Genomic DNA, 26,753 nt, shown 5'->3' on the forward strand with positions numbered 1-26,753 from the left:
ACGGGTTTAACTACAGCAGTAACTGAATAAAAGGGGAGGCTAGAATAAACCACAGCCTCAAAAACTAAAATTAGTGTCATAATTTTATGTTCTTTTGCCAAGGAGAATAACATGCATCACAACAGGAAGGATGTGCTTGGGAAGGCAGCTCTGCTCTTCCTCCAGGCCAGATGAATTGCACCAACATCTGAGGGCGTAAGACTGGGCACAAACCACAGCTTACTTCACAGCTACCTTTAACTAAGTGGCAATGAATTTTTCATGTATGCACAAAAGAGATCTTGTGATTTTACAGCATCTTTTGTCCTTGAGATAACCACCAATCATCCTGCTACGGGATAACCAGAAATTAAGCAGCGGGTTTTAGAAATGTATAGCCTGTAAGCATCTCATACCTTTGTTGATAGACAGTTTAGTTCTTCAATTTCAGGAAACAAATACCAAGATCAGGAGAACTACACTTGCTTTATAATTAATGTCTCTTATTCTGAGAATTAAAACTTGGATCTGCATCCCCACAACGGTTATACTAAAAATGCATTATGGTTCTGTAGGCTAAGGATTAGGCCAGCGTAAGAGGAAACAGTAAACAGCTACCAACTTCCATCTGCACAGGAAACATAATCAACAGTTCTTTAATACAGTTGGGCCTGAAGTATTTGTTGGGCTACTCTTAACTCGGATGCTAGAACTGCTGCACTTACAATATTAAATACGGGGCCGTGTTAGAGTTTGTTTTGTTCCCTGCTCCCAACCATACAAAGAGCAGCCTTTTCTTCAGCTGAGATAGTGGAAAGGAATTACATTAGGTTATTGATGCTTTTCTCCCTGACCTAGGCAGTAACAGTTCACAACAGCCTTACAGCCTAGAAGGTCTTTATAAATGCTTCCTAAAGAAACAAATGTCCAAGCCTGCTTTTACATATGCAGATTTACAGTACTGAATACAGGCTGTTTCAAATGTCTGCTAGAGGCTGGGGACAGCACTCCAACTATGAGCTGCATTTTAGGCCAAATACATAAGAAGCCAAAACGAACTGATGTTTATATGTTTCTAACTTTTTCCCTGCAGAAAAACCGTAAACACTGAAAACAGGAAAATGATAAACCAGTTGAGGAGACTTGCTTACCCTGTATAACTTAAGGTTACACAGAGTCAGAAAAAATCAAAAGTGTTCAGTGTTGCTGGCAAGAAATTGGGCTATTGAGCAGTAACAGGAAGAGCTAGAGCCCTCATGAAAAGGTCGCACCATGAAAGCCTACATATGCCATCAAGTCTCCTTGCCAGCTTCAGTAAAAAATGGCTACGTTGCCAAGCAATCTAGAAGACTTCCTGAATACCAAGCCAACCACGTCTAAAAGCCCATTTGCATCACACTCCTGACAAATCTGACTTGTGTTCTAGAGGGTAGTTTTGTGCTGAAGAGTTACTGATTACTTAAAGTTGTCAGAGCCTGAAGTACAACTTCTTATGTAAATTAAAAAAAAAAAAAAAAGACAAAAAGAGACATCCTGAAGAAACCGTATAAAGAAGATGATGACAAGCTAACTCCCATGAAGCACGATGTAGACATCCAGCCAAATACCTAACAACAGGCCTGGTTAAAGTATGGCTTCCCTGATAAGCAGGCACTTCTGTAGCAACATGCCCACCTGAGTGAGGCTGCTGAACTCTAGTGTTCAAACTTGCATGTCTGACTGCACACAGTCTGCAGATCTTGGCAGTACCTCTGGTCCCATGTGAAACACTTGGAAAACTCCATGATAAGAAACCAACTGTAGCCCAGCCATACCCATCCTGTGATTCCATGAATCTCCAGTTCTGAAACCTCCAGTTTCAGATTCCTAAAGCTAGGACAAAATTCCTTAGAAAAGTGGCCTCTGATGCTTAAACTTGCAAAAACTTCGTAAAAAATTGTAAAAACTTTACCTACCGGTGGCCTGGACTGCTTCAGCTGGAGGAATTGCTGTCTGACCACATTCATGTTTTGATAGAAGATCTTAAGGGCCTTAGCAAATTCTGCATCGCAGCTGGTCCGATGGCTGCACATCTCTTCAGTTTCTCCCAAAGGCTGTTTCATCACCTTAATTGCCTTGGTAGGTGACTCAGCTTTCTTCTCTAAAATGCAAGAGACTTTTTTTTTTATTAATAAACTAAATAAAAATAAAAATATATCTATCTATCTTGAATTTATTGTCATTGGAAATGGCAGGCTAATTCCCTTTGTCAGAGGAGAAAAAGTCAGGGGGATATAAATTAACTTTCTGCAGAGCCTATGTCCTAGGGCAGTACTGGTAAGGGAGAACTGTAGCAAAAGCATGAGATACTGAGAAGTTTGTGATGAGCACTGACTTTCGTGGTGTCCTGTGTCCCATTTCTTTAGTTTGTCTTTAAGAAGGACATTTTCTTCTCTTAAAGCTCTGTTGACCTCTCTCAGCAGCTCTGTCTCTTGTTCCATCTGCAGCAGCTTCCGGTACAGTTCAGGCACCTCGTTACCTGCATCCTGTATTTGTTACAAAACTGCAGTTCAGATAATTATCACCGAATCCTTACTGATTCCCATCTATGAAAAACACCACTTCTAAGCAGATAAATGGATATTCCCAATGGGGAAATGGAACCGTTACATTCTTCATGTTATTGAATTTTGAAAACAAACTTTTCTATGGCTTCAGATGGATATTTTTTCTTTCCTTACAGTTTTATTAGTCCTTTAAACAAACATTCATTTATTATTTCCCCAGCTGCCAAGCCAATGTTCGCCGGCCTGTTGTCATGGTATTTCATCAGCAAAAGTGGTAAGAGCATTTCTGCAAGTATCAGGGGCAGTGCTTTAGCTTTACTATCTCTTTCCGTATGTGTGTATATGCGTGCATACACAGAGCTGTACATGTATTTATACACATACAGAAATATATACATATATATATATAAAACAATTGTACTGAAATGTGTGTAAGCACACATGCACCTGTAGAAATCACTTAACTGCTTTCATGTCTTTTACAATCTTTTACTCTCTAATGTAATTAAATAAGCTGCCAAGGTCAAGAAACATTTACAATGGAAGCACCTCACTGTGGTGCTCCAGCAAATGTGTACAGAGCTGCTCAGCACTTGCATCCTGCAGCTGTGTTACGCCCCAGCCAGGCTGTCATCCATTACAGTGCTTCAGAGCAGTACACAAGGAGTGCTTTGGGCTCAGATGCAGCACTGTGCTTAATTAGACGTTTCCCTGCAGCCTTCGCTCATTACATATTCCCATGAAAATCAAGTGGGTTTGTCGGAATGTAGTTATCGGTAATCCATGTACACTTACCAGACCAGCATTGCTTGCAGTCAAAGCTTTGGGATTGTCAACCACAACAGTGCCCTCACTTGTGAGCAAAAGACCATCCAGGGAGTAGTCCATCTCCACGCAACCTTCTGCAGCAAAGGAAAGGCAAAGCATGGTCAGGACTCAGCCATCACTTGCTCTTTGCTACTGGTGCCCTTATTGTACACTGTGTACATTACTTAAGGTGAAAACAAACACAGCCTATTTTTAAACTCTGAATTCAAGGCAGAAATAGCCTTTTCCTTAACACTTCAACCAAGCTGAGAGCCAGCATGCTCATTTTAAAATTATACCATGAAACCACTAACTGTTTTTCACATTCTGAATGTTTTTGTTTCCGTAAGGATGGACAATACAGTTTGATTCTATCTACCAACCATCACTGAAGAAGAACATAAAATGTGTAATATAAGATTTCGAAAGTGAAAATTTCAGGAAGAAATACCTTGAAGTCCCCACAAATCAACAATTAAAGCATTTTTCTGTAAATAATTCAAAAATTCATAGGATGCATTTAGAGCTGAGAAATGGACTGTTTCTTCTATCTTCGGATTCACATTTTTCCAGACAGGTTTTGTGTATAAAGACCGTGGAAGATCATAAACTCTATACCTAAAGACAAAAAACGCAAGCGTAAAAAAATAATTAAAAGCCAATTCAGTCTCTGAAAATGTCTCTATTTAAACACACACAAAAGTTGAGCAGAAACAAATACTGCAGCATTTCAAGGTCAGCTGTTCTTTCCTGCTCAATAAAGTGCTTTATGCAGTCATTCAGCACCCACAGGACATGTGAAAATATTACTGTACTTTATTAATTTTTAGTACTTATTCTGTTGACAGCAGCAGTGTGGGAAGCTGTCAAATACGCACAAAAAGCTTTAAAATATTCATAACTCCATTTTTTATTCTGAGACTTCCAGCTTTCTGCCTATTCTGTAATCCATGGGGCATTTCTCCAGCTCCACCCGTATCTTTGAGGATAACAAATGAAGTCATGTAAATCCTTGCTCAACACGGACCTTTTAAAAATGGGAGGGATATTTTTAGGCCAACACTGCATATCTCTCTGCAGTTTCAGAGATTCAAGGTTAAATTTTTGCTGCAGCTTAAAGGCCCCAGCAAAAGAGATAATGGTTTATGCAGGCTCATGACTTCCACAGGAGCAAGGCTAAACCTGCTCTAAGTTTCACCAGGAGCACAAAACGGGCTTGTTCTGAGGAAGCAGGGAGTTGGTGCAACACAATACCCTATCTGAATGCCTCTTCCTGCAGCATCCCGCAACCATTTGACTCCAAGGCACTCTGCAACATGAATCTGGAAATCAACCCTTCGCCCCAGCAGCTCCAGCGGATCAATGACCATATCGTCCTCCTCAAAGAGTCTGCAAACAGAAAGAACAGCGATGCAAATTTGACCCTGGTCCTCAATCCACATCAACACAGGGTGATAACAGAAATGAGGAGGACGCTGGGATCAGAGAGGAGAGCTGCTGTTTGTGTGACTTAAACATTTTGATAATTAATAATTACTGGCAAATGAAATGACAGTTTTATGTGACAGCTAGTGTGCTGGTTTTAGTTTTTTCTTCCTCTGCACATCCCCAAGTGAGGGCAGAGGCTATGTGACCTTCATTATCATATGTTAGTATACAGAAAACAGCTATGCTTGAAAGAGAAAACAAAGGAGTCCAGAAAGACAATACGGATGCAGGAACCATTCAAAACAGAGAAGGACTAACCTGAATCCATTTTGCAGTACAATTATTTTCTCCATCAGATGAAGAAGCTTCTATCTATGTTGATGGCAACATTACTCAGCTAAAAGAAACTTACTGTGATACTTCCAGCCTACAAAGATCTGCAGGTATAAAGAAAGGGCCTGAGGAACAGGCGCAGGAACTGCTGATATATCGACCCCGTTGCAGAAACTGCAGGAAGAAGACTGCTCAGCTCTGACTGTCCCTCTGTGAGCTGCCAGCTCCAGCTGGGGACAGGGACAGAGCTGTCAGTCAGCAGGGCTGAGAGTGTGAAAAACAGTTCTGGGGCCCTCCCTCCAGAGGAGGCAGAAGTGGGGACGGACTGCCCCTTGGTGTTGTCTAATAATCTGGAGCTGATGCCCACTCCCAGTTTCAGCAGTTAGATCTCTGAATATCTCCCTCTTCCATATTTTGCTCAGCACGGCCAGCCTTCACTCCCAGTCACACATTTCAACAGGTGAAGCTCCCCAGTTCCTTTGACAAGGAACGACTGACAGCTCTCCAGTACAGAGGCAGTTGATATTTACCTCCCATCGCTGGAGCATGGAGACAGGTCGATCAGCAGGACAGCTTCCTCCAGCCCTTCGGAGTTCAGCAGCTCGGTCTGCTCCTCCAGCTTCATGCGGTACGCCAGTGCCTGCAGCCAAACGTGAGCAGATCCCACATGGACAACCTCCACCGGGTCCCAGAATGGATCGCTGTCCTGGTTCACATCCGTGTTCTCCCCTTCCAGAAAATGCTGGTAAAGTTCCTCCATTAGGAACTTCCTATTAATGAACTTGGCCTTTGACCATACCCACACCTATGGAGGAGGCAAAGGAGAAGTGATGAAGTTGGGCAATCACGGACAAGGAGAACAGTAAAGCACCTCTCCACCTTGAGGAATGATCGAATAAACTTGGAGTCACCTCTGAAATTACTGAAAAAACTACCCTGTGCTGCACAACCTGCCGGAGAGATATACTTTAATTTTAACTTCCTTTTCGATAAAGACTGTTGACTTATTTCTTAAGGGGCTATGGAGGATTACTGGTCATCATCCTCTTTACAACAATCCTTTATGTGCAGGCTGATGTGGTCACCTCTTCTCTAAAACAAATGAAATTCAGTTCTTTCAGCCTTTCATATCAACTGAAATAATTTGCAGCTCGTAGAATTTCATATTTAAAATATACAATAAACTGTTCTGACTAAGCTATCTCAAAGTTTATACAAACACAATAGAAAGAGAAGATTTGTGTTACTGACTGGTGTTTGGAGCATTCACCTGTAACAAAGAAGCATGGTGCTTAAGACTGCTCCTAAGAAAGATCAGGCAGAATGGGGATTCAAGGGATTTATTAGAACACAACTACCTTTCACTTTCATTCCTTCATTTCATCCCAGCCCAATATTGCTTATTAATTTGCTTCTTCTGCATTACAATAGTCTTCCTTTGATCTTAGTTTCCACTGTTTTCAGCTTTAATATAATTTGTTATTACAACCAGCAGCTGAGAAAATACCACTAAATCTAAAGAAATTACTCTGGTTGGTTCCTGAGGTTCCTTCACCTGGTTCCATCACTGTTTTTAAAGAGCACATAAGGGGCTCATATCTATGGCCTAAGCTTTGCACATGCCAGATTTATACAAGAACAAATGGAAACGCTTTCACAAAAAAATATAATGGCATCTTAGGTTGCAGCTGCAATGGTTTCAAAGACTAATGGACATCAGTGATGGCAAAATGAGGATAAATTACATCATAAAGTGCTCCTGTAAACCAACAATTTACAAATTAGAGTGTGTCTAAACGGCACTATTAAATATATGAAGTGAAAATGTAAAATCATTTTTCTTTGTCCAACAGTAGCACTCTCAAATATTTCAAATACAATGGTAACAAGCAGTTGTAGAAAAATCTCTGGTTTCAGAAGGGAGAGCTAAAGATCTCTCCTCCATTATTTAAAAGGCGAAGCTTTGTTGCTAAGCAGCCAGAGATCAGCTGCAAGGGAGCAGCAGCACCTAAGGAGGTGTCAGTGACGGAGCCACCACATGCGACTGAAGCTGACTTGTTGCAGAGAGGTTCTCTGGCAGCCTCCCCCTGCACTTGTTGACATCAAATACGCCTGCTTTACTTCACCAGGTGCATCCCTGCTGTGATGTTCAGTGACAGAATGTGTCTGAAGGTAGCTAACTGCACCCAAATGCTAAGGCAGACACAGTCCTCAAGGGGCAGGAAGAATACACCTCAAGGATCTCCTGTCCGTGCCAGAAGCTACCCAGGAGCATGGCCATCCTGTGAACAAGCAGCACATGGGTTCCTTTTTAGAGGTGAACAGATCCGTGGGCTAGGAGGAGTGCATTTCATGTATGGAGACACACAAACATGGCATCAAAGAGTGGAAGAGTAAAAGAAGGGCGCGGGTCTGTTAAGACACAGCAGAGACAACCATTGCAAGGATTCAACATGTCTGGCTTGAGAATGAGCACACAGCCTGCATCTTATCTTCTCCTAAAGCCTGCTATTAACGCATGAGCCCTTCTTACCTGATTTGTCGTTGCATGTGTCACTTTTACTGTTATTTCCTTTTGTAGGTCATGGCCTCTGGAGTCCGATAAGGCTAGGTTCTTCACCTTCAGTTCAAATTTGAGCTCCTATTAATTAATAAAGTTTCTTAAACACATTCCAATCCAAGACCCCTTTTGCTACATAATTTGGAAATATTTTCATATAAGAGGAAAAATTATATAGATATGTGTATATATATATATATATATATATATATATATACACACATATCTATATAATATATATATATATTATATAGATATCTATATTATATATATTATATATATATATTAATCTTATATATATAATCTTTTATATATATATATATATTATATATATATTCTATCTATCTATCTATATATATATATGAACCTGCTTATAGAAGAAATTCTCATAGCAATCTTCCTGCAGTGTCTAGGACTTGACATTCCCAATATTTCAAATTTTGGAAAGAATGAGGCTTCCTTTACATACCTCACTGTCACCATACTCTCCCACCAGGGTGCACAGAGAAAGGAGAATCCTTATCCTAACAAGTTTATTTCCATTTTTCCTTCAGGAAACTTCTCCAGAAGTTAGTTAGTTAGTTAAAATGCTGGGAAATTGCATCTTGATCCAAAGGGAAATCTACCTCATTATTCCTAAGTTATGGAACTTGGCTGAGGAGGAGTTCTCCCTTCTTTGACTTTTCATCCCCTTGAAAACACCATGGCAGCCACTGTTTGTGTATTTATACAGTGCAACTACCCTGATACTACGTTTGCGGCCTGCATTCCCAAATTCACGTTCCCCCCATCTCCTCTTCTCTCTGCCTACCAGATGGTGAGGGAGACTGGGGAAAGCAAAAGGAGTGGGGTGCTAGGAAGAGTGAGAGCACTGGCAAATGCTCTTACAGTTATTTCTATTCACACTCAAAAATGTACCAAACGAGTCCAACCCGCAGAAGTTGGGGAAACCTTACTCACCTTCTTCAGCTCCTGGCTCATCTGATTCGCCTCCGCCACCAGCGGCATCAACTTGATGTAATCGTGGAACGCCGCCAGGACGCTGGGGTCTGCTCTGCCCTCCCCGCTGCCCGCAGCACCTTCCCAAAGCGGTGTGCCAGGGGGCAAAGAGAAGGGGTAAACAGGCTGCCACCTGACCTGTGGGTAGCTTTAGGGGGGTGCTCATCGACTGCCAAAATACGATTTAATGCTTCTGGCCCTTGCCGCTCTCCTGCTCTGAGCTGGGTGGGTGGCACGCAACCTGCTCTCATCCCATGGGAGAGGGCAGCACAGGAAGAACAGCAGCAGAAACACATGCTTTGCTCACAGCAGCCTACTTCGCCTTTCTTTCAAAATTGGACTGACAAATTGATCGGATTAGAAAGTGGATGTCAAGCAGGGAGCTTCTGTCCTGTCTGATGTGTGAAGGATTTCCCCCAAACTGTTACAGGACTCGATGTCAGAGTCCACTGTGGTACTCCTTAGAACAGAGTTTCACTGTTCAGTCATTAACTCCCTGCTGTCTGCAGGTGGGGACTGCTTTTTCTTAGGAATTCAGGTTTTGCAGGGCTATCCAGGATGAAAAAACATGGACATAACATCTGGATTTGAAGCAGACGCAATTAGGTATATTTGGAGAACGGGCTCAGCCCATTCTGAACACCTACAGATTTTGGTGATGCAACTGAACATCAGCTGAATAATTTTATTTATTTATTTATTTATTTATTTATTTATTAAGACAGAGAATGTGTGCTTGGGTACCAGAACAGCTCTTTACACACAAGTGCTGAGGTGCATATTCGCTGCATCCCTCCCCACAGGAGGGAGGCAATGCTACCGAGGTTCAGGCCTGTAGGCCCAGTCCTCTGGGTGCCCTCAGCACTCCCTGAGACGCTCACCGCAGGTGATTAGCTGGACCTCAGACAAATGCCTGAAGGCAGTGGTGTGATTACTTTCACCGCTCTGCCATTCTGTAAATTAGCGAACATTTCTAGAGGGATGGAGTGATTCAAAAGATGAAACTGTCAGGGCCATTTAGGAACTCAAAATGGCCTTGCAGATTAGCACAAAATTCAAAAACAATGCACAAACCCCCAAGTTCTTTAAGAATAATAAATATCTGAAAGCAAAAGATCTACGTGACATATTCCCAGGACCCAGGATTGTCTATGTTGTATTTACCAACTAAACATTTTGCTCACTGGACTGATCACATTAAAAAATGTCAGGAAAGTGAACTTCAAAAAAAAAAGTAATTTTAAGAAAAGTACTGGAGGGTAGCATTTCCCCAATGTACAAAGAGAAAAATATAAGTAGATGAAAAAAATTAAAAAGGGGCAAATTTTAGGGGAGCAAGGGGAGTGGTTTGGATGACAGCAAAAGAATATTTAACATTATATTTTGTACTATTACCTAATGCGATCACACATACAACAAAAAAATCCAGCATAGAGAGTTAATGGAGCAATGTTAAAAACAAAGGGAAAGACTATTTCAGTGTACATCTGGTGATCCTGTCTGGAAGAGCCTTCTCTGGGAGAAGCTACTCAGACAATAAAATGTGCTGTGGAAGGCAGCACTGACTGCGTGTGCTGTGCAGCGTGCAGTCCTGAGCGACCTTCTCATCTGGAGTGCTCCTGCATTATTAAAAGTAATCTGATCTCATGTAATCTCATCAGTACTGCCCACTTTTTTTTTTTTTTTTTTTTTTTTTTTAAATATAAGAAGCAGTTCTAGCACCAAAGAAATAAAAATAAAAATAAAAATAAAAATAAAAATAAAAATAAAAATAAAAAGGAAACTATGGTAAGAATTGGATCTGTGTGTAATAAAACCCAAAATAATTATCCAGACCTTCAGCTGTCAGGCTGCTCAATCTAAGATGCAGAGCAAACACACATTTTACTGTTTATCAACATGGCAGTATAAGTAAGCTCACATATGTAACAGCTAACAGACACACCCTTGGTTTCTTGAAATAGCACATTAACTCATATAGTAATTTAAAAAAATTAAAAAGCATTTCTCTTTCTATAGCATTAGATAGATATGAAGCAATTTTTCTGACTCATGGCTGCTTCCTCATAAGGAACTGCACAGCCTCCAACCCCCAGCAAGAACAACATGCGAACTGCAAAAGAATAAGGCAGATTTGGAAGGTGTGTGCATATGATCCAGGGTGTGACAAAACATCAGTCCCCACAGAAAAGCATCACCCAGTGCCCAAGCAGTGGTGCTTACCAAGTTTATCCACACTGAAACCTTCTGCTGCTGCCAACTCAGACTGAAAGAAGTCATAGTCGTATCTGCTAAGGTCCTCCTCTGTTCGTTCTGCAGGTGGCCCGACATACAGGTAAGCACTGTTTGATCCCAAAATAACACGATCCTGAAAGGTTAGACACAGGATGCTGCTGAAGTCATGGGTACAGCATGGCAAGGGTCACCAAAGGGTGAAGTGTTTGCAAACACTACACAAGCTGGCAAGACTTTAAAGAGAAGTGCTTGAGAGGAGAGGACCTGTGTGCTCCCATGGACGAAGAGGGGGTTGACAAAGGGTGACCCAAACCCACAATGGTAGTTGCAGCTGAGAGACCTGAAAATCACCGCTGCCATTGGCACAGCAGCCAGCATGAGGAGAAGCTGATCACCAGATCAGTTTTGCCTCATCTATCAGGAAGAGAAACCTGCTCAATACCAGAATATAAAAGCAGACACACTGGCTCAGAAAAAAGACCCATCCATCCCAGTATCCCATCTGCGGTGCTGTCCCTCAGGGACAGATTTCCAAGGAGGAGTACACATTCCAGGCAAACTGCAGAGCTGCTGCTTTTCTGGGAAGTGATCCCTCTACACTGCGTCCCTCAGTGGATTTCTCCTTCGTGAAAGAAAAATCTACATCCTCTCTGAAGCAAAGTAATGCAGTTATCATTTCCCCAGTGTCTTCTGGCAAGAAGGACTGATTAACTACACCTTTGTTTGGGACAAACATGGACCTTGCTAAGATTCATTTGGTGTCCTTTAATTCTGGCCCGTTGTATTCCCAATACAGACTCACATGCATTATTTTGGACTAACTGGATAAAAATGGAACCAATTGCTTAACATTTCAGTAAGAAAGGCACACAGGTTATCCACATCTGTACTAAAAATCATTCTGAGGCTGAACAGAGATTTTGAGCCCAGCTGTGGGGTCAAAATCTGGGGTAGGAGCTTGCTCCTGTAGATAGATGGATTTTTTTATTATTATTAATTACATGACAATACATTACATTACAAAAAAAATACATTATATCAAATTTGTGTTCCCTTAGACACAAGATTCTGCCTGAGGACACAGTGAGCAAACTGAAGATTTAGAATGTTTTTTTCTTTCAGGGTTTTGTTTTATGCTCCAAGAAAATACTCACCAAGTGCTGCAGCTTTGTTTTCCCTGTGATGGGCACACCATTCACAACGACCTTGCACATATCTCGTGGTGCTAGGGTAACTTTGCCATCAGCATTCGTAAACGTAGCATGTTTGTCCGAAATGCTGAAAGATGTTTAATTTTCTTGTGATTCACTTTTTGTTTTTAATTTGAGAACCATCATAGAACATTAAATCATAATTTCAAAGACAAGTTTAAGCTGCCATTCATTAAGTTTAGGCTGCCATTCAAGAGGCAGTTGCCACAGTCTGACTTCAAGTTTTTGCCACTACCAGAATGGCAGTTTCTAGAAACATAAAAGCTTATCAGTTATACTTTTTAACTTTTCCCTTAGCAGATACCATAAAATGTTCAAAATAATCATAACCCATGTTTATGCAGTTTATGCAATTCCTTTAATTGAAAACTTAATTAGTTTTAATTTTAATTAAATTAAACAACTCCAAACAACATGAAGATCAAAAAAGCAGACATCTTGTTTCCTACAAATTGATGTACTTACCCCAGACCTCTTAGGATTATAGCATTTGAGGTTGATTGACCAACATCACAAGTACCTTTAAAAATAAATAAATAAATAAAAAGGCATTTTCCAGTATAAATTATATGTGCTTTGCACACCAACAGGTATACAGTGCTGAAGTTTTTGCATTACTTTTTACTTTTTCTCCTTTGAATCACTATGTTGATCTCTGCTTAGCACTAGCCTTTCACATTAGTGCTGCTACTTGAAAATGACAATATAGTCAGTTACTTTCTCTTTAGAAAGACAAGACTCTGGATCCTGAGAAACAAACAGGATTTATTCCGTGTGGCCTCTGGGATTGCACACATAAATAATTCGAACTGTGTGTGGGAGACCCCAGAAAGTCCTGGGATCCATTACCAGCAAGTAGATGGCAGAGAAAATCATCCAGAGTAAATAACCTGTGTGCAACAGGGTACCAGATCTACAACTCTATCCCCATTTCTGTTAACTGCAGCACTCAGTCAGTCAGTGGTGGAAAACCAGCAAAGCACAACCTGCAGAGGAGGGGTGAGATGTTCAGGCAGTAAGGAGGAATGTGGATAGTGTGAGATCATCAGCTTGCAAGAGTTCACATTTTCAAGCCAACAATTTTCAGGGAAGAAATGGCTGACAGAAGACCATTTCTTATGACTTCTTTTTCTATTGCATGTGACTTATTATTCCATTGTATCTTAGCATTTTTTGCAATAGAAACAACTCTCACAGTATAATTCTTCAGCCCACTCTGATCCCAAACAAGAGAAGCACGTTTAAAAGTGGTAAAAGTAGGTAAGTGCTTAAGGAAAAAAAAATAAGGTAATCATGACTCACATGGCTGAGCAACCTAGTGCAACAGCAATTCTGATATGTCAGTGTTAAATTACAGAAAGCACTATTTATATGTTGTCTTCAGGACTTTAAAATATATTTACCATCCTGAATGAAATGCTTGAGAACCCATGAGAGCTGTGGATCTTCATTGATATTCAGGAGATAAGGGAACGTTTCCATCATCCGCCTCTCCTGAGCAAGAATTGAGAAATATGTCATTTCAGTGGGATTCCTGAAATAACAGCTAATATTATACAAAGAGGTGTTTGTTGTTTGTTTCTTTGTTTGTTTTGTGTGTGTGTGTGTACAAGATAGATCATGACCATAGAGCAGTTTGCATAAGAATATCCTAAAAAAAAAATCAATATGCCAAATGCTCAACAGGAGATTGCATTCTGAAACACATTCACAGTCTCCAGTTCCTAAAAATGCGTTCTGGTTTATCAGAAATGCATGGGAACTCTGCAGATGATTTAAAAAAAAAAGTGATGAAAAAAGGTTTGGTTTAATGTTTCAGTTACAATTTCAAATCACGCATCTCAGGATGATGTTAACCTCCACATCACCTTCAGTGAGATTAATACGAGGAACTGCATTCAATTTTGTGCATGAAGCTCATAACTCATGTCTTAGCAAAACTCAGTTCTATTCCGTGCAACAAAATACTAAGAAAGAACTATTCGTTTGGAATTATCCCCAGAGCTGCTTTCTGCAAAAATGAACAGCTTATGCTATTATAGGTATTATTTGTTACAGCAAAATAACAGCAACCTTGTCAGCACTGGGGTCCCAAAGACTGAGGCATGGTCTGAGCAGAGACTTTACTCCACGCAGCTAGAAGCAGTCTGACAAAGCAGACTGGGAACCAACAGCAGGGAACGGAGTAGGATTGACTGGAGAAATGGGAAACAATTCCCCAGATGCCTTTACTTACGTGTGCTATCTACACACACAGATGAATGCTGTTGAATATAGCACTGATAGCATACAAGTATGATAGCTGCAATCTGGGCTTCCCCCTTGCTGTTATCGGGTGGCAGCTACCTGCAAGGAGTGCAGGAATGGCTCGTGAAGAGCAGCAGGGAGGAGAGCTGCGTACAGCCTTTCTGCAAAAGGTGCTGAACAAGTTGTTAATCACAGCATCGCCAGGTCCTCCTCTCCCGCAGCAGCCCCTCCCTGACTCCCTGGCTCTTACATGCCACAGCCTCCTACTGAAAGGCTTCTGTCTGGCTACAGAATTCATGTCAGCGTGGGTTGCTTTCAGAAACATGCCCAAAACTAAAAGGAAAAAAAAAAAAAAAAAAAAAAGTTTTATTTCAGTAATAATTTCTTATAGCCACAAAATAAATCCAAGAAACTATAATATACATTGACGGTAGAAGCAGACAGAATATTCTGTTATCTAAACTCAAGCAAGAATCAGTATGACATTGTGAACCCTTAACAGAGGACTGCATTATCACCACTTTACCCAAGATTAAAAGCCCTGTGAGTGTTGTGTCGAGGAACTGCTGTCAGAGATGCGTGCAAGCAACAAAACTTAAAGATTGCAAGAAAGGGAAAACATCAGACTCAAAGAGCAGAGGTTGAGGCATCTGGGTTCAGCCACGATGCCCACTGCTGGGAGACTGGCCTGGGTGACGGCAGCGTACTGCTGCTCCCACTCCTGCCGGGCTTCCTCCAGGCGAGCCTCCCACGCCTCCTGCGTGCTCCGCACCCACCTCTCGCTCTCCTCCAGCAGTCGCAGCTCTGCTGAAGAGAGACAGCTTTAACCAGGGCATACACCTGTGAAACAGCAAGCCCCAGAGAGATGAGGACCGGCAGCACGGTGGCAGCACACTGGGAAGTGGCCTGGCCTCTTGCAGAGCAAGCTCTTACTCCCCGAACCTTGTAAGGTGGCATGGGGTTTGCTATCCCCATCCTGAACTGGAAATTAAGCTGTAGTTTTCCTTCTCCTCTTCTAACCAACAGGGGATCACTAAAATATTCTGTGCCCAGTACGTGCACGAGAGTTGACTCGGCTGAATCCTCTTCAAAGGAATATGCAAATACTAGCCAATTGCACGTTTCTACCTCTTCCTTCAGCTCTGATGTTTGTCCACGCTCATCTTGTTATAATATTCCTTAAAGTGTAAATATTTTTTCACTCCTGCCTGCTGTGTCCTTACTTAGACTTGCTTTGATCTTTTACCTTGAGCAAACCATCGACACTTGATAAGGGGTCTGACTGAGCGACCAGATGTGCCCAGACCAATGCTGCAAATGCATAAATGAAACAAAAACTGTTTCTCAAAGTGCCTTTTTTTTTTTTTCTTTTTAAGTTTTTAAAAGCAGCATCTGTTTTGATAATATCTGGGAAAAAAAAAAAAAAAAAATCCCAATTCACTACTATCAAATACTACACACATATCAACAGACAGAAACACAGCAATGCTTAAGTGTCTAAATAAAGCAGAGGGTGAGCTGGCAATGAGGGAAGAACATCCACCTTGTGGGGCTGCCCATCTGGGACAACGTTCCCAGTAGTCTCAGTTCTTGCATTCCTCATCTCAGAGGCAGATGGAGTCCTAACCCAGACAGGGGCGGGTGGCACCGCCACGCACGTGCTCCCGTCAGGGCTGGGCAGGGTTACTGCAGGTCTCCAACACTCCTCTGTCCTCTCTTCCTCCCACAAGAGCTTGTGATTTTGAAATACTTGGGACTGGCGCACCAGGGTCAATATTTTATACAATGCCTTGATTACCCCTGCCACCCACTTTGTAAGAAATTCACCTGTGGACATAGCTCAGCTGCATTTCCATCGTACTGCTCCAATGTCACAGACTACCAAAAAGGCCTCCTGATAATGTTTTGGAAACTCCAAATCTACTTGTTATTCATTTATGCTGAAATACATACGTGTTTCATCAGCTATTGATTTCCCTGTGCTCCCGGGCCCAGCCAGTCTGGACAACAGCTTGTTATTTTCAGCTTTCAGTTCTCGTATAAGCTTCTCAGCAGGACTTGCATTTACCACTGCTTTGTTCCTGATCTTTTTTGTCCTTTTCAATATGAAAACACATAAAAGGAAAAAAAAAAAAAAAAAAAAAAAAGCTGTAACACCATCTCAGCAATGGACAAGATTTTCTGTCAGACATGACTACTTTTTTTTCCTCGTTTGTTCTTTTCCCTGTTCAGAAATATCCCATGCAGCTCTGAAACTTCAGAAGTTAAAAAAAAAAAAATCCTGCAGAAACTTTGCCCCAGGGCTGAAAGCATTTGATGTCCTCTCTTGTACTGCTACAGCAATCACAGCCCAGTTTGATTTTGCCCATCTTTTGCATCTTACCCTAACCTGCACCCACTGCCACAGCTGCAGTGCCTCCAGTGTGTGGGGCAATGAGGGACAGGATACCCCAAAGAGGGACTTCTTTCCCCATAAACACGGGCACCACAGGTCTGCTGGCAAATACACAGGTGGACTCCAGCTGCTCCCACAAGGAGCTGGCTCAGATGCATGGCACTCATCAGCACATGAAAGCAATTCAGCTCCTTGCAGAACTGAACTGGTGCTGAGAACATTAAATCTCCTGCTCCTGACACCTGCCGGCAGCCAGGATGCTGCAGATGCAATGTCCCTGAGCCACGGTCTGCTTCGGGATAAGGGACGTGTAACTGCCTGACCTTTTCTTGTGGGAGCTGGAGTAAGAAGGAATTGATACGGGGATTAACAGTGAAAGGACTTCCCCAGTGAAAGGACTACAAAGCGAGAGATTATCTCTCCTGAGCCTGAGAAAGGGAAGGAGGAGAGCAGGAGCCTTCTCCTTCAGAAAAGAGACCCAGGGAAAAATAGTTCCCTTGCCAAACAATTCAGTTTTTTAAAAATATAAGCCATTCACGAATAAGAATAAACTCTTACTACGCCGCTCTTGCTTATTCACAGATTAACTTTACCTTCATCCTGAGCTGCTGATCACTTAGAATTGGTATTTTTTCTCATGTTGCCCAGCATCTGCCTGTAATTTGCACCTAGACCAGAAAGGAAAAAATTATAGAAGTATACCTTTCAGCATACCGTAACGTTGACAAAGTTTCTTCATAACAGATGTCTGCTGGACTGACAGCTGCAATCTGTAAACACACAAAAAATATTTACTGATAATAGATTTTGAATAAGATTTTTAAAGTAGTCTTAAACACTTCTGGCTGTGAATGTACACTTTTTAACACTATTATAAGAAATGAGAAAGAAAGATGAGCAGATACAGGTAGTATTAGTAATACTAATGCTTACCCTAGCATCGGTAAAAAATAAAAATAAAAATAAAAAATTGATAGTTCTTCAACAAGTAACAGTTGTAAAATATGTCCTGAACTTTGTTCACATCATCATCAATGAGTTAAGAAAGCTAGTATTTGAAGAAACTCAGGTAAACTGTTTTAAGACTATAAGCATTTAACACAATTGCACATTTGCTATTCATATTTTCCCATCTTTAATTTAATGGTACTTTTTAAAAAAAGTCATCAAAGATGCTGGAACACACAATTCACCTAATACAAAGAAAAGAGCCTATGGAAGATTTTCCTACTTAGGAAGGCAATATCTGATCCACAGCACAATGATCTCAGAAATCAGGAAAAAAATCATTATACAGCCTAGTTTTACATAAAGAACACGACTTTTATATTACACAGGTGGCTATGAGTTTCACAGCTACATATATCTATATACTTTTTATATTAAAAAAAATGTTTTCTGTATGTGTCTGCATTAGGTTTTACACATTTTGTGCCATCCACATTTGCATTTGATAACCAGAAGTGCTGCCCATTTGAATAATACCTATGTTCTGGTAGTAGTGGCAGAAGTGCTTTCACCTTTATGGTAGATAGGAAGCGATCTCAACACAAAATTACGCCCATTTTCACCAATGTTGGAGCCACACAATTCTATTTCAATGGGTAAACCGAGGAGTTTTAAATTCAAGAATCAATTTACCATGATTGTCTTGCTGTTCCCTCCCAGAGCAGATTGCAGGAGTTTAGTCAGCACGGAGTCCCTGTACGGGATATGCAGCACTTTCTTCCCCGTAGCTGCCTCAGCCAGAGCACTGCGGGGAAACAAAGTGAAGTGAAAAGGGGTGAACAACATAAGTACAAATACGAAAAAGCAAGCTTAGGAAAAAAAAATTTAAAAAAAGAGAGACAGATTAGATAACTTCAATATATTCATTATGGGAACACAAAAAGTCCTCCTTCATGCACCACCTAAATAATTTGCTGTCAAGATTTTCAGACTGAAAGGAAAGTTTTGAATGGCTCAGTTCAAGTTCTTCAGAAAGGCCTGGATGTCTGATGCACCGAGCAACAGCCCTGTGAAGCTGCCTCACCTCAGCCCTGCTGCACAGCCTGCCACTGCTTCGAAAGATGAGCAGGCAGTCCAAGCACTCACAACATATGGAGCCAGGAAAAATTAATATTTTTTGTTTTCATGTGCTTATGTACATCTCGTAAACACAGTGAGAATTCAATTAATGAGTACTTTTACTAAACCACACTGCAAGGAAGACGTGAATTAAGAGGTTGTTTTTCAAATGTAGAAATTTGTTTTCTACTTCACAAATATTAAAGAAAATAAAGTAATAATAATTACCTGATGACATTTCCTAGCGTGGTTAGGCTTAGGTTTACACGTGTTCCTTCTTTCAATCTATCTTTTTCAGATCCTGATGATTTTTGCCTTTCACTTCCTGCCAAGTCCACCAGATTTATAACTGATTGCTTGGTGATTGCTTCATCTAGAAAAATCTGTGAAGGTATGGTGTCAATATAAGGAAATGTTACCAAATAAATGGTTCGGGTAGTATTAAGATACAGAAAATGGAACCCTGTGCAGAAATTCAGAGTAAATATTTTGTGATACTTACCAATAGTGGATCATTTTATATATTAAGAATTACTTGACATGTGAGAGCTGTAAAGGTGTGCCTGAAACAAAAAGACCTGCTGTCTCCCACAATTAAGCAGCAGGCAATATGACTCATCCCTTGCACCCACGGAAAATGGGGTGGAAATCCCAGGTTATTTCTGGACATCAGCCAGATGCTTCTAAAGACCGCTTGCAGTATCTGGGAAACGCATTTAGGATGTAGAGAACCTTAAATAGTGAACCTATCTGCAAACAGGCCGTGGTTTAGGATATCTCTGACTTCAGTGATCTAGGCCCCAAGAACAGTGGTGTGACAAGGTGTAAGTGCCAAAACCTGACAAGGCTGGCCCTGCAGCCTGGGGGTGAGGAAACCTGGTGTGTTCCCCACCTGCTGGCTCTGCCCCGGAGGTGGTAAGAAACACAGTGCAAACAGCGTCTGCACACTGCACCTGTTTGAATTGGATTGTGACGACCATGTGGGATCGACTGCTGCTGGCATTCATGGTGGTTGTAGCTGTTGTTCTCATCTTATTCCCTTGATCCATTAACCTCTCAATCTGTGCGTAATTATCACAAGGCACCAACTTCAAACCGTCCACATAAAAACCTTGGTGCCGATCTTCTCTAATCTTGAGCCCACTGGGCTTCCTGGTCTTAGACAATAAGTCTATTACCTGTGGTGAGAGATTTGTAGTTAGAATATGTTACTAAAATAAAATAAAAAAAAAATACTATTCTTAATAAGGACAGAATAATAAAAAAGACAAACTACAGCTCATCATGTGGCAGCTATTCTGACTTTACTGTGTTTAGAAACTTATTCCCAGAGAGTTCCACTTTCCACTTAAATTTAATCTACGTTGAAAGTTCATATCTGTAGACTTAAAGATGCTGGCAAAATTATGACATTATTAGTTTTAAAAGGCTTATTATGCTGCTAAAGCTAATAATGTTTGTTTTCCTGTGCATTCGTTTTTCCACTCTCCTTCCTGTACACTACATCAAATTTGACTGAAATTGGCCACGTGGCTCAAAACTAATGAAGGGAAAAGGAAGGGAAGGGAAATAATTCATTGAGACTTATACCATCTTCAGAAGTCCCTCCCAGCTTAAGAGAAACAGCTTAGCCATTTGCAATTAGTAATGCCTCCTATGTCTGCCAGGACGTGGAGATAACATCAACAGCAAAAGGAAAACAAAGTAAAAATCTTATCTTAATCGCTCTTTTCCCCAAAAAGCCACTTAAAGCAGAAAAGCACTACAGAGGATGAAACAATTTGGCCACTGGCGTGCAGAGCAGCTGGCTGTGATGCTGGAAGGTGGCTGCGGTGGCCAGCTGAGGCTCCTGCCCAAACCACTGCTGGGGCTTGGGGCACAGGTCCCACTTTGACCTGTCACTGCAAAGGGAGACATGGGCTCTCAGTATGACAGCTTTTCTCAAAGACAGCACTGTTTCAAGAGCCTAGTTTTGATCTGACTCTCCCTGTCCCACTGTGGTAGCAGCATAACAAAGCAGTTTATGAACCTGAGCAGACTTTTGCTACCAGACTTTCATTTAGTTCAAGCAGCAAAAATATTCTTCTTGGTCCAGATATTGACTACACTTGTCAGCCAACACACCCAGGAGGGTCATGTTGGGAGAACAAAAAGGCTTATTTTCAAATTACAGCATTCAGAAAATCAAGAAACGTATGTAGAAAACTAAGGTTTGTTAATACCGAAATAAAACGAGATCATTACCTGTTCGTTATAGATTTCCAGCATACTGAAAGTAATCTGTAAAAACAAGAAGTAATGAGAAGAAAAAATGCATTTGAAAAAAAAAAAATCCTTGCAATGGAGTCATCCCATTGTAAAAATAGCACGGGTTCCACAGACCAAATCTTCAGTTCATCACAACCCATTACGTAAGTTCAATTGAAGCAATTATTTATCAGATCCATACTGCCTTATCACAACTGTTTCCTCTCCAGCATTTCCTTAACTTACCCTTGTATGCATAGACTTTATTGCTGTCTATAGAGATTACATCTTAAGGTATGTTTCAATAAAACATTATTTATATGTTATTAAGCAACTAGACAGCATTGCAGAAAAGTCAAGAAGAGCAAATGTTAATTTTTAACAGCACTACTAGCTAGCAGGATGATTCAACCAGTATTTCTTTTCAAGACTATTTTAACAAAGAAAAAGCCTATTTTTCTATTGCTGTTTTCTGAGTGAACATCAGTGACCATACACAAATTACCTGTGTAAGGGCACTCATAGCACGAGAGCACCTGCTACATTATGGTGGTCAGGTCACGGACCTTTTCCATTTACAGGCAGCAGCAAGCACCAGGGAAGCAGTAAGCAGAGCAGGCAGAGGCACAAGGCTGCCAAGCCCCAAGAAGCAGTAACAGAGGCAACAGCAAAGACCCAAACTCTTTGGAGACTGACTGAGGGGGCATTAAGAAACTGCAAGCACAGCCCTGAGGAGGGCCAGCCTGGATTTTGCAGTTGGTAAGAAAAGGGAAGAAGGTGCATGAATTTTGCATTCTTGAAGGAGAGGTCAAGTGGGGGGAAACAAGGGGAAGACTGGATGAGGGAGGAACAGTCGGAGGGAAGGATGAAAGGGACTGGTTGTGTACAAAATGCTGCCTGTCAGCATGTCTGTCTGCCCGAATCCTGTGTCTGATCACTGCAGCATGTCCTATCTTATTGAACCCTTCCTTAATGACCTAGCTGTGTAAATTCCCTCACTGCCCCATGCACTGAGTGCTGCAAGGTCTAAGATCCTGTGACTGGAGTCAGACCTCAGGTGGCAGCAACCCCTGTACCTGAGGCACCAGCAACCACAGCAAGTGATGGCTCCAGCATGGGGACCTGGTGGGACCATGGCTCAGTGGGCCTTGTTGCCCTTGGGGCTGGCAACTGAGCAAGCTGAGCATCAGCAAACAAAATTGGGCACAGGTGACAGACGTGCCCACGTGCCTATGGAGGCAACAGGGGGAGCGGTGAGGGCCTACGTGCCTGCAGATGGACCGGGGGGCATGGCCCCAGGGCCTATGTGCAGGTGGCAGCAACCAGAGGAGACAGGGTGCTTGTGTGCCATAACCATATGTGTGTGGGCATGCACGTGGCATTTGTTAGCCAGCTCCATGGTGGGGTAACCAGGGAGGAGGAGGAAACTCTCCAGAAAGACTCAGAGTGCAGGAGCTCCATCTCCAGGCACAACCTGCTAGCTGGACTTGGGACTGTGCTGATTTTGGGGGAGCTACAAATGTATGAGTGTGTGTGATGAACACTCAGCCTTCTTAGAGGCTGAACCTGCAAATGGGAAAGGTCCTCGGGACAGAGACCAATGGGTCTGGGGGATGCTGGGCTGGGCTCCAGAAGCCCAGACTCCTGGGAGCTGCCAGGAGGAGCCGCATTGCTGTCATTAATAGCAGTAACAACTCCAAATAGGATTGGTCTAGGTTGATCACCAGGTTGATCTAATGAACCGGGAAGGAAGGCGTTTTCACTTTTTTTTTTTTATTTCTTATCACAGAGGTACACAATGGATGATGACATCACAGAACATTCACAAAACGCAGCCCTATGGGATGGAGTTGTGGAGACTGGCTATGGAATAGAAAGTGTTCTTTTCTTAAGGGAAGTAACACAGGACTGAGTCACAGGTAGCCCTTGGTCATCAGGCTGGCACTTTTGTAGACAGAAGGCACCGCTGAATGCAAGGGAAGCGTAATGCCTACAGTAGTGCTGGAATGTGCCAAGTGTTGCTGCCTGAAAGTTACTTGGACTACAAGTGGAAAAGGATGCAGATGGAGTGGGAGCACCCAGCAGCTACAGATGCTGTAGTACAAGGCTAAAAACATCTTTCCTATTCTAAAGAAGAGATACAACATTATAAAACTCTTTAACAGGTATACAGAAGAAAACACTGATTTTCTTTACTAGAGGTGTTGGAAAAATTTTCTCACAAGCACCCTGTAAGAGAGCGAGGTTAGGAAGCATAACTAAAATTAAAATCAGCTTACTTTCAGTTACACCTGTGACAGAAATCCTCATTTTTTAGGGATCATCTGTAATTCTAGCTCTATTCCATCAACTTTTTATTCAACACTTATAAGACCTACTATGGTTTGTATAGTCATTTGCTCCATATATTCATAGTTTCTAATTTTTCTAATTCAAATTAAAGAAAGTCTTCACAGTACAATCTGGAAAGATCTTGGAAATAAATGACAGTTTGTTGCTAATCCCACCTGGTACTGCTTGTTCTTTTCCTGACTCTGGATTGCTTTGAAGAGCTCTTCGCACACACTGGGAACCAGTCCTCTGTTTGCACCATACCCGATCATGGAATAGCTCTTCCCCGAGCCGGTCTGACCGTAGGCTAGGAGAGTAGCGTTATAACCTTGCCATGCACTTTCCAGCACTCCTTGACCAAGATCACGAAATACCTCTCTCTAAAAAAATGATCAAATAAATCATCTTGAAAGATGAACAGGCAAATACATACAGAAGCACTACTGCCACGTCAGAGTGCCCTCACTAGCAGTTTAAATGAAGAATCGGGATTTGCAAACTTACTAGCAGTTTAAATGAAGAATCGGGATTTGCAAACTTACTTAGAAAGACTAAGTTCTAAGAAACAGAACTAAGAAACAGAACTTGGTTTCTTAGAACTTCTAAGACTAACATAGACAAAATGTAGATGATGCTTCAAACCAGCAAACAAGATGCCATCAGTCAGTTCATCCCATTGACATGAGTGTTAATAACAAAGACAAATGAACTGACTAGACTACAACTGTGTATTAGTTACAATTGCTGCTACTTACCTGGCCAGCATAACTGTTGGATCCCGCTGAGATGAACGTGCCATTCTCATCCTTTAGAAAGCCACTGTGAGACCAGTATGCCAGATCGAAAGTAAAGGTTTTCATGTGCCCTGGATTCCTAGGATCATATATGCTCGTGCTGTTGGAGTTCATAGAAATCACACACCTACTTCCTGCATCCTTCTCTCTCTGTATTGAAATTATAATTGTAGTATCAAAATACAAGCAGTCATTCACTAAAAAAAATCATGGTTTAGTCTGGATTTAAAATAAGTTCAATAGCAATGTACAACGTACTGGTAGTTCTGGTGGAGTAAGTCTGCTCTTGAGCCACGTGACATGACAGGAAGCCAAGTGAGACCTGACGGTGCTGACAGATGAGTAACGCTTTGCGTTATTTCACAGTATTGTTAGATTGACCTCGGCAATATTTGTAATGTACTAGTCTAACTCCTCATGAAAAAGTATGGGTTTGCTTCTGCCTGCAGCTTTTCTCCTCACCAGAAGATGGAACCAAGACTGTAAATCATCAACGTAAGCTATTTATGATAAGTTACATGTGAACTGATGAAATTACAGCAAACAAATGTATTGTGCCAACCAACCCTGAGAGTGGTCTTCCATGAGAGAAATTTCTGATGAGAGCTTAAGCTATATAGTTATTTGTGACCTTATTTGCACACTGGGCATGTAGGAATATTAATTCAAATAAACTAAGTCAATGTGAATCAGTTAATGCTTAAACTGCTAAGTGGCTATCAAAAGTGATTTGCTGTATTTCTCCTTTGTATTATAACCCAGAATAAATACTTCCATCACCTTTGGCTTCTAAATACTTAAAAAGTCTTACATTTTTGTCAGTTATCTGGGAACTCAAGGAAACATCTGTACTGAAACATCCTGTCAAATGCCCCTTTGAGACAATAGCTTTTAGGCTTATTAGTATTCATTTTCCCTTCATGAATATCTCCTACTATGTTTCCTGGAAATAAAATCTGCCATTGCATATGTTATTCTATTTTCTGCAAGGTGAGAGCCTACTATGCTAAGGCAGTCAATGTTCCACGAATTTTCCTTAAGGTTAAGGCCCCAAAAGGTACAGACACGGGATTTGGCTTCAGCTTTTAGCAGTCTGTACGAGAAATCCCAGCAATTCCTTAAGGGGAGAAAGACAAAGAGAACAACCCTCAAGCAATTCGATTTCCCATGGAAGGACTTCATAATTGCTCTATTTAGTGATACACTGCACGGAAGAGTCCCTAAGAAATGTTGATCTTGCTCACAAAGTTTTCCTGTGCTGTTTCTCAAAGAGAACTACCACTACGGTCTTCTGTGTGCACCCACCATGCTGCTGCATCACAGCTCTTTCCTTCACAGGCCCCTCATGTCCTTCTCTGGAACCATAGCTGTTACACCTTCCTCTCAGACACGTACTTGCAGAGGCCTACAGTTGTCCAAGAGGACCCCTAGCCTGCTCAGCCACTTGCTCCCAAGACATTTTAACAAATTTAAAAATAGCAGCCTCCTTCCCAATTCAGACTCCTCGTTGAAAAGCATTGCCCATGGACTGGATCTTCCTCTCCCTTACAGAAATGTTTTTCACTTTTTTTTTTCCCACATACTGCTAGCAAGCCTGCACCAAATAAACCAAGTACAATCTATTTTCTCCACTTCATTATAAACTCATCCCTCCTCCCATTGACATCTTCTTTCTTCCCATTAGAGCCTGAGAAACTGAACAGAAGTAAGCCTAACAAAAACATTCCCAATGCCCATTTCTGCTTCCATTTCCTTCACCTTTCTGAAATCCCATTCCTTGTTAATGCATTATGGTTACTCTCCCATTCTTTTTACACTCCTTGGGGATACAGGTCAGCATTCAAGAAATGTGCACTGAATGTAAACAACTGAATAAAAATGGAGAAAAACATTTAGCATTTAATAGAATTAAAGCTCCTTTAAAATAAAGATTACTGGGCTATTACAAAAGTTGAAGAAGTTACTAAATCCCATGCAGATTTCCTTGTATTACTATTGCTTTTTTTGTTTGTTTTTCTGCCAAAACACTGCCAAATGAGGGCAATTCAGCTGAGGTTATAAAATGAGAGGCTAAAAATGACTACAATCAATAAAATTAGCTAATATGTTTTCTTCTATTTTCATACAAAAATATTTTGTAAGTATAAAGGACAGACTCATGTTAAAATCCTACTAAACAATCTTCACTACCATGACAGCTAATTGTTTGATCAAGAATCCAAACACATTACACTTCTGTGCACAACACACACAAAACATATATTCAGGTTTGAAGTCGTGTTCCCTCTCCTCCCCAGTTACTGAAGTTTGATCTTTTACCCCATTTTCTTAGCTACTCAATGCATGTCTGTACAATGTGCATTAAAAAATATTGCTAGAACCCTCCTGCTCCCCACCCCCTTTTTTCCTCTTTACGGTTATATATATTGGAACTCAAGTTAAAAAGTATTGAGTAAATAACTACTAACCTGACTGAAAGGTCTCACTCGAACTGCCACTTTCACGCTGTCAACATTTGGCATTTTTATAAACTTTCATTCAGTCATGAATACTCCCAAGAGGAAGAAAATTAAA

General features: G+C 41.3%; 1 protein-coding gene across 1 annotated transcript; it reads right to left on the minus strand.

Moving 5' to 3' along the window:
- Positions 1-1,673: 1,673 nt before the first annotated feature.
- LOC101799215 (kinesin-like protein KIF28) lies at positions 1,674-26,701 on the minus strand. The gene is made up of 24 exons (XM_072035102.1): positions 26,648-26,701; positions 24,438-24,510; positions 24,141-24,376; positions 23,562-23,765; positions 21,052-21,087; positions 19,761-19,985; positions 19,036-19,190; positions 18,382-18,493; positions 17,443-17,510; positions 16,299-16,441; positions 14,952-15,149; positions 14,596-14,678; positions 13,502-13,862; positions 12,564-12,618; positions 12,042-12,165; positions 10,876-11,020; positions 8,614-8,732; positions 7,627-7,734; positions 5,624-5,898; positions 4,587-4,721; positions 3,784-3,950; positions 3,321-3,427; positions 2,354-2,504; positions 1,674-2,119 (listed from the first exon to the last, which is right to left on the minus strand). Exons 1-24 carry the CDS (start codon positions 26,699-26,701, stop codon positions 1,674-1,676), a joined length of 3,780 nt encoding a protein of 1,259 aa, XP_071891203.1.
- Positions 26,702-26,753: the final 52 nt, after the last annotated feature.

The sequence above is a fragment of the Anas platyrhynchos genome, chromosome 3 (genome assembly GCF_047663525.1).
Source record: "Anas platyrhynchos isolate ZD024472 breed Pekin duck chromosome 3, IASCAAS_PekinDuck_T2T, whole genome shotgun sequence".
Lineage (NCBI taxonomy): Eukaryota > Metazoa > Chordata > Aves > Anseriformes > Anatidae > Anas > Anas platyrhynchos.

What these genes read in the sequence shown, in the direction of transcription:
- LOC101799215 (XM_072035102.1), bottom strand. Translation starts at nt 26,701, where the DNA reads ATGCCAAATGTTGACAGCGTGAAAGTGGCAGTTCGAGTGAGACCTTTC. An exon ending in TCACAATCCAATTCAAACAG is followed by an intron (nt 19,191 to 19,760) that starts GTGCAGTGTGCA and finishes ATACCTTCACAG; the next exon opens with ATTTTTCTAGATGAAGCAAT. An exon ending in GGAAGAGGCATTCAGATAGG is followed by an intron (nt 3,951 to 4,586) that starts GTATTGTGTTGC and finishes TTTTGTCTTTAG; the next exon opens with GTATAGAGTTTATGATCTTC.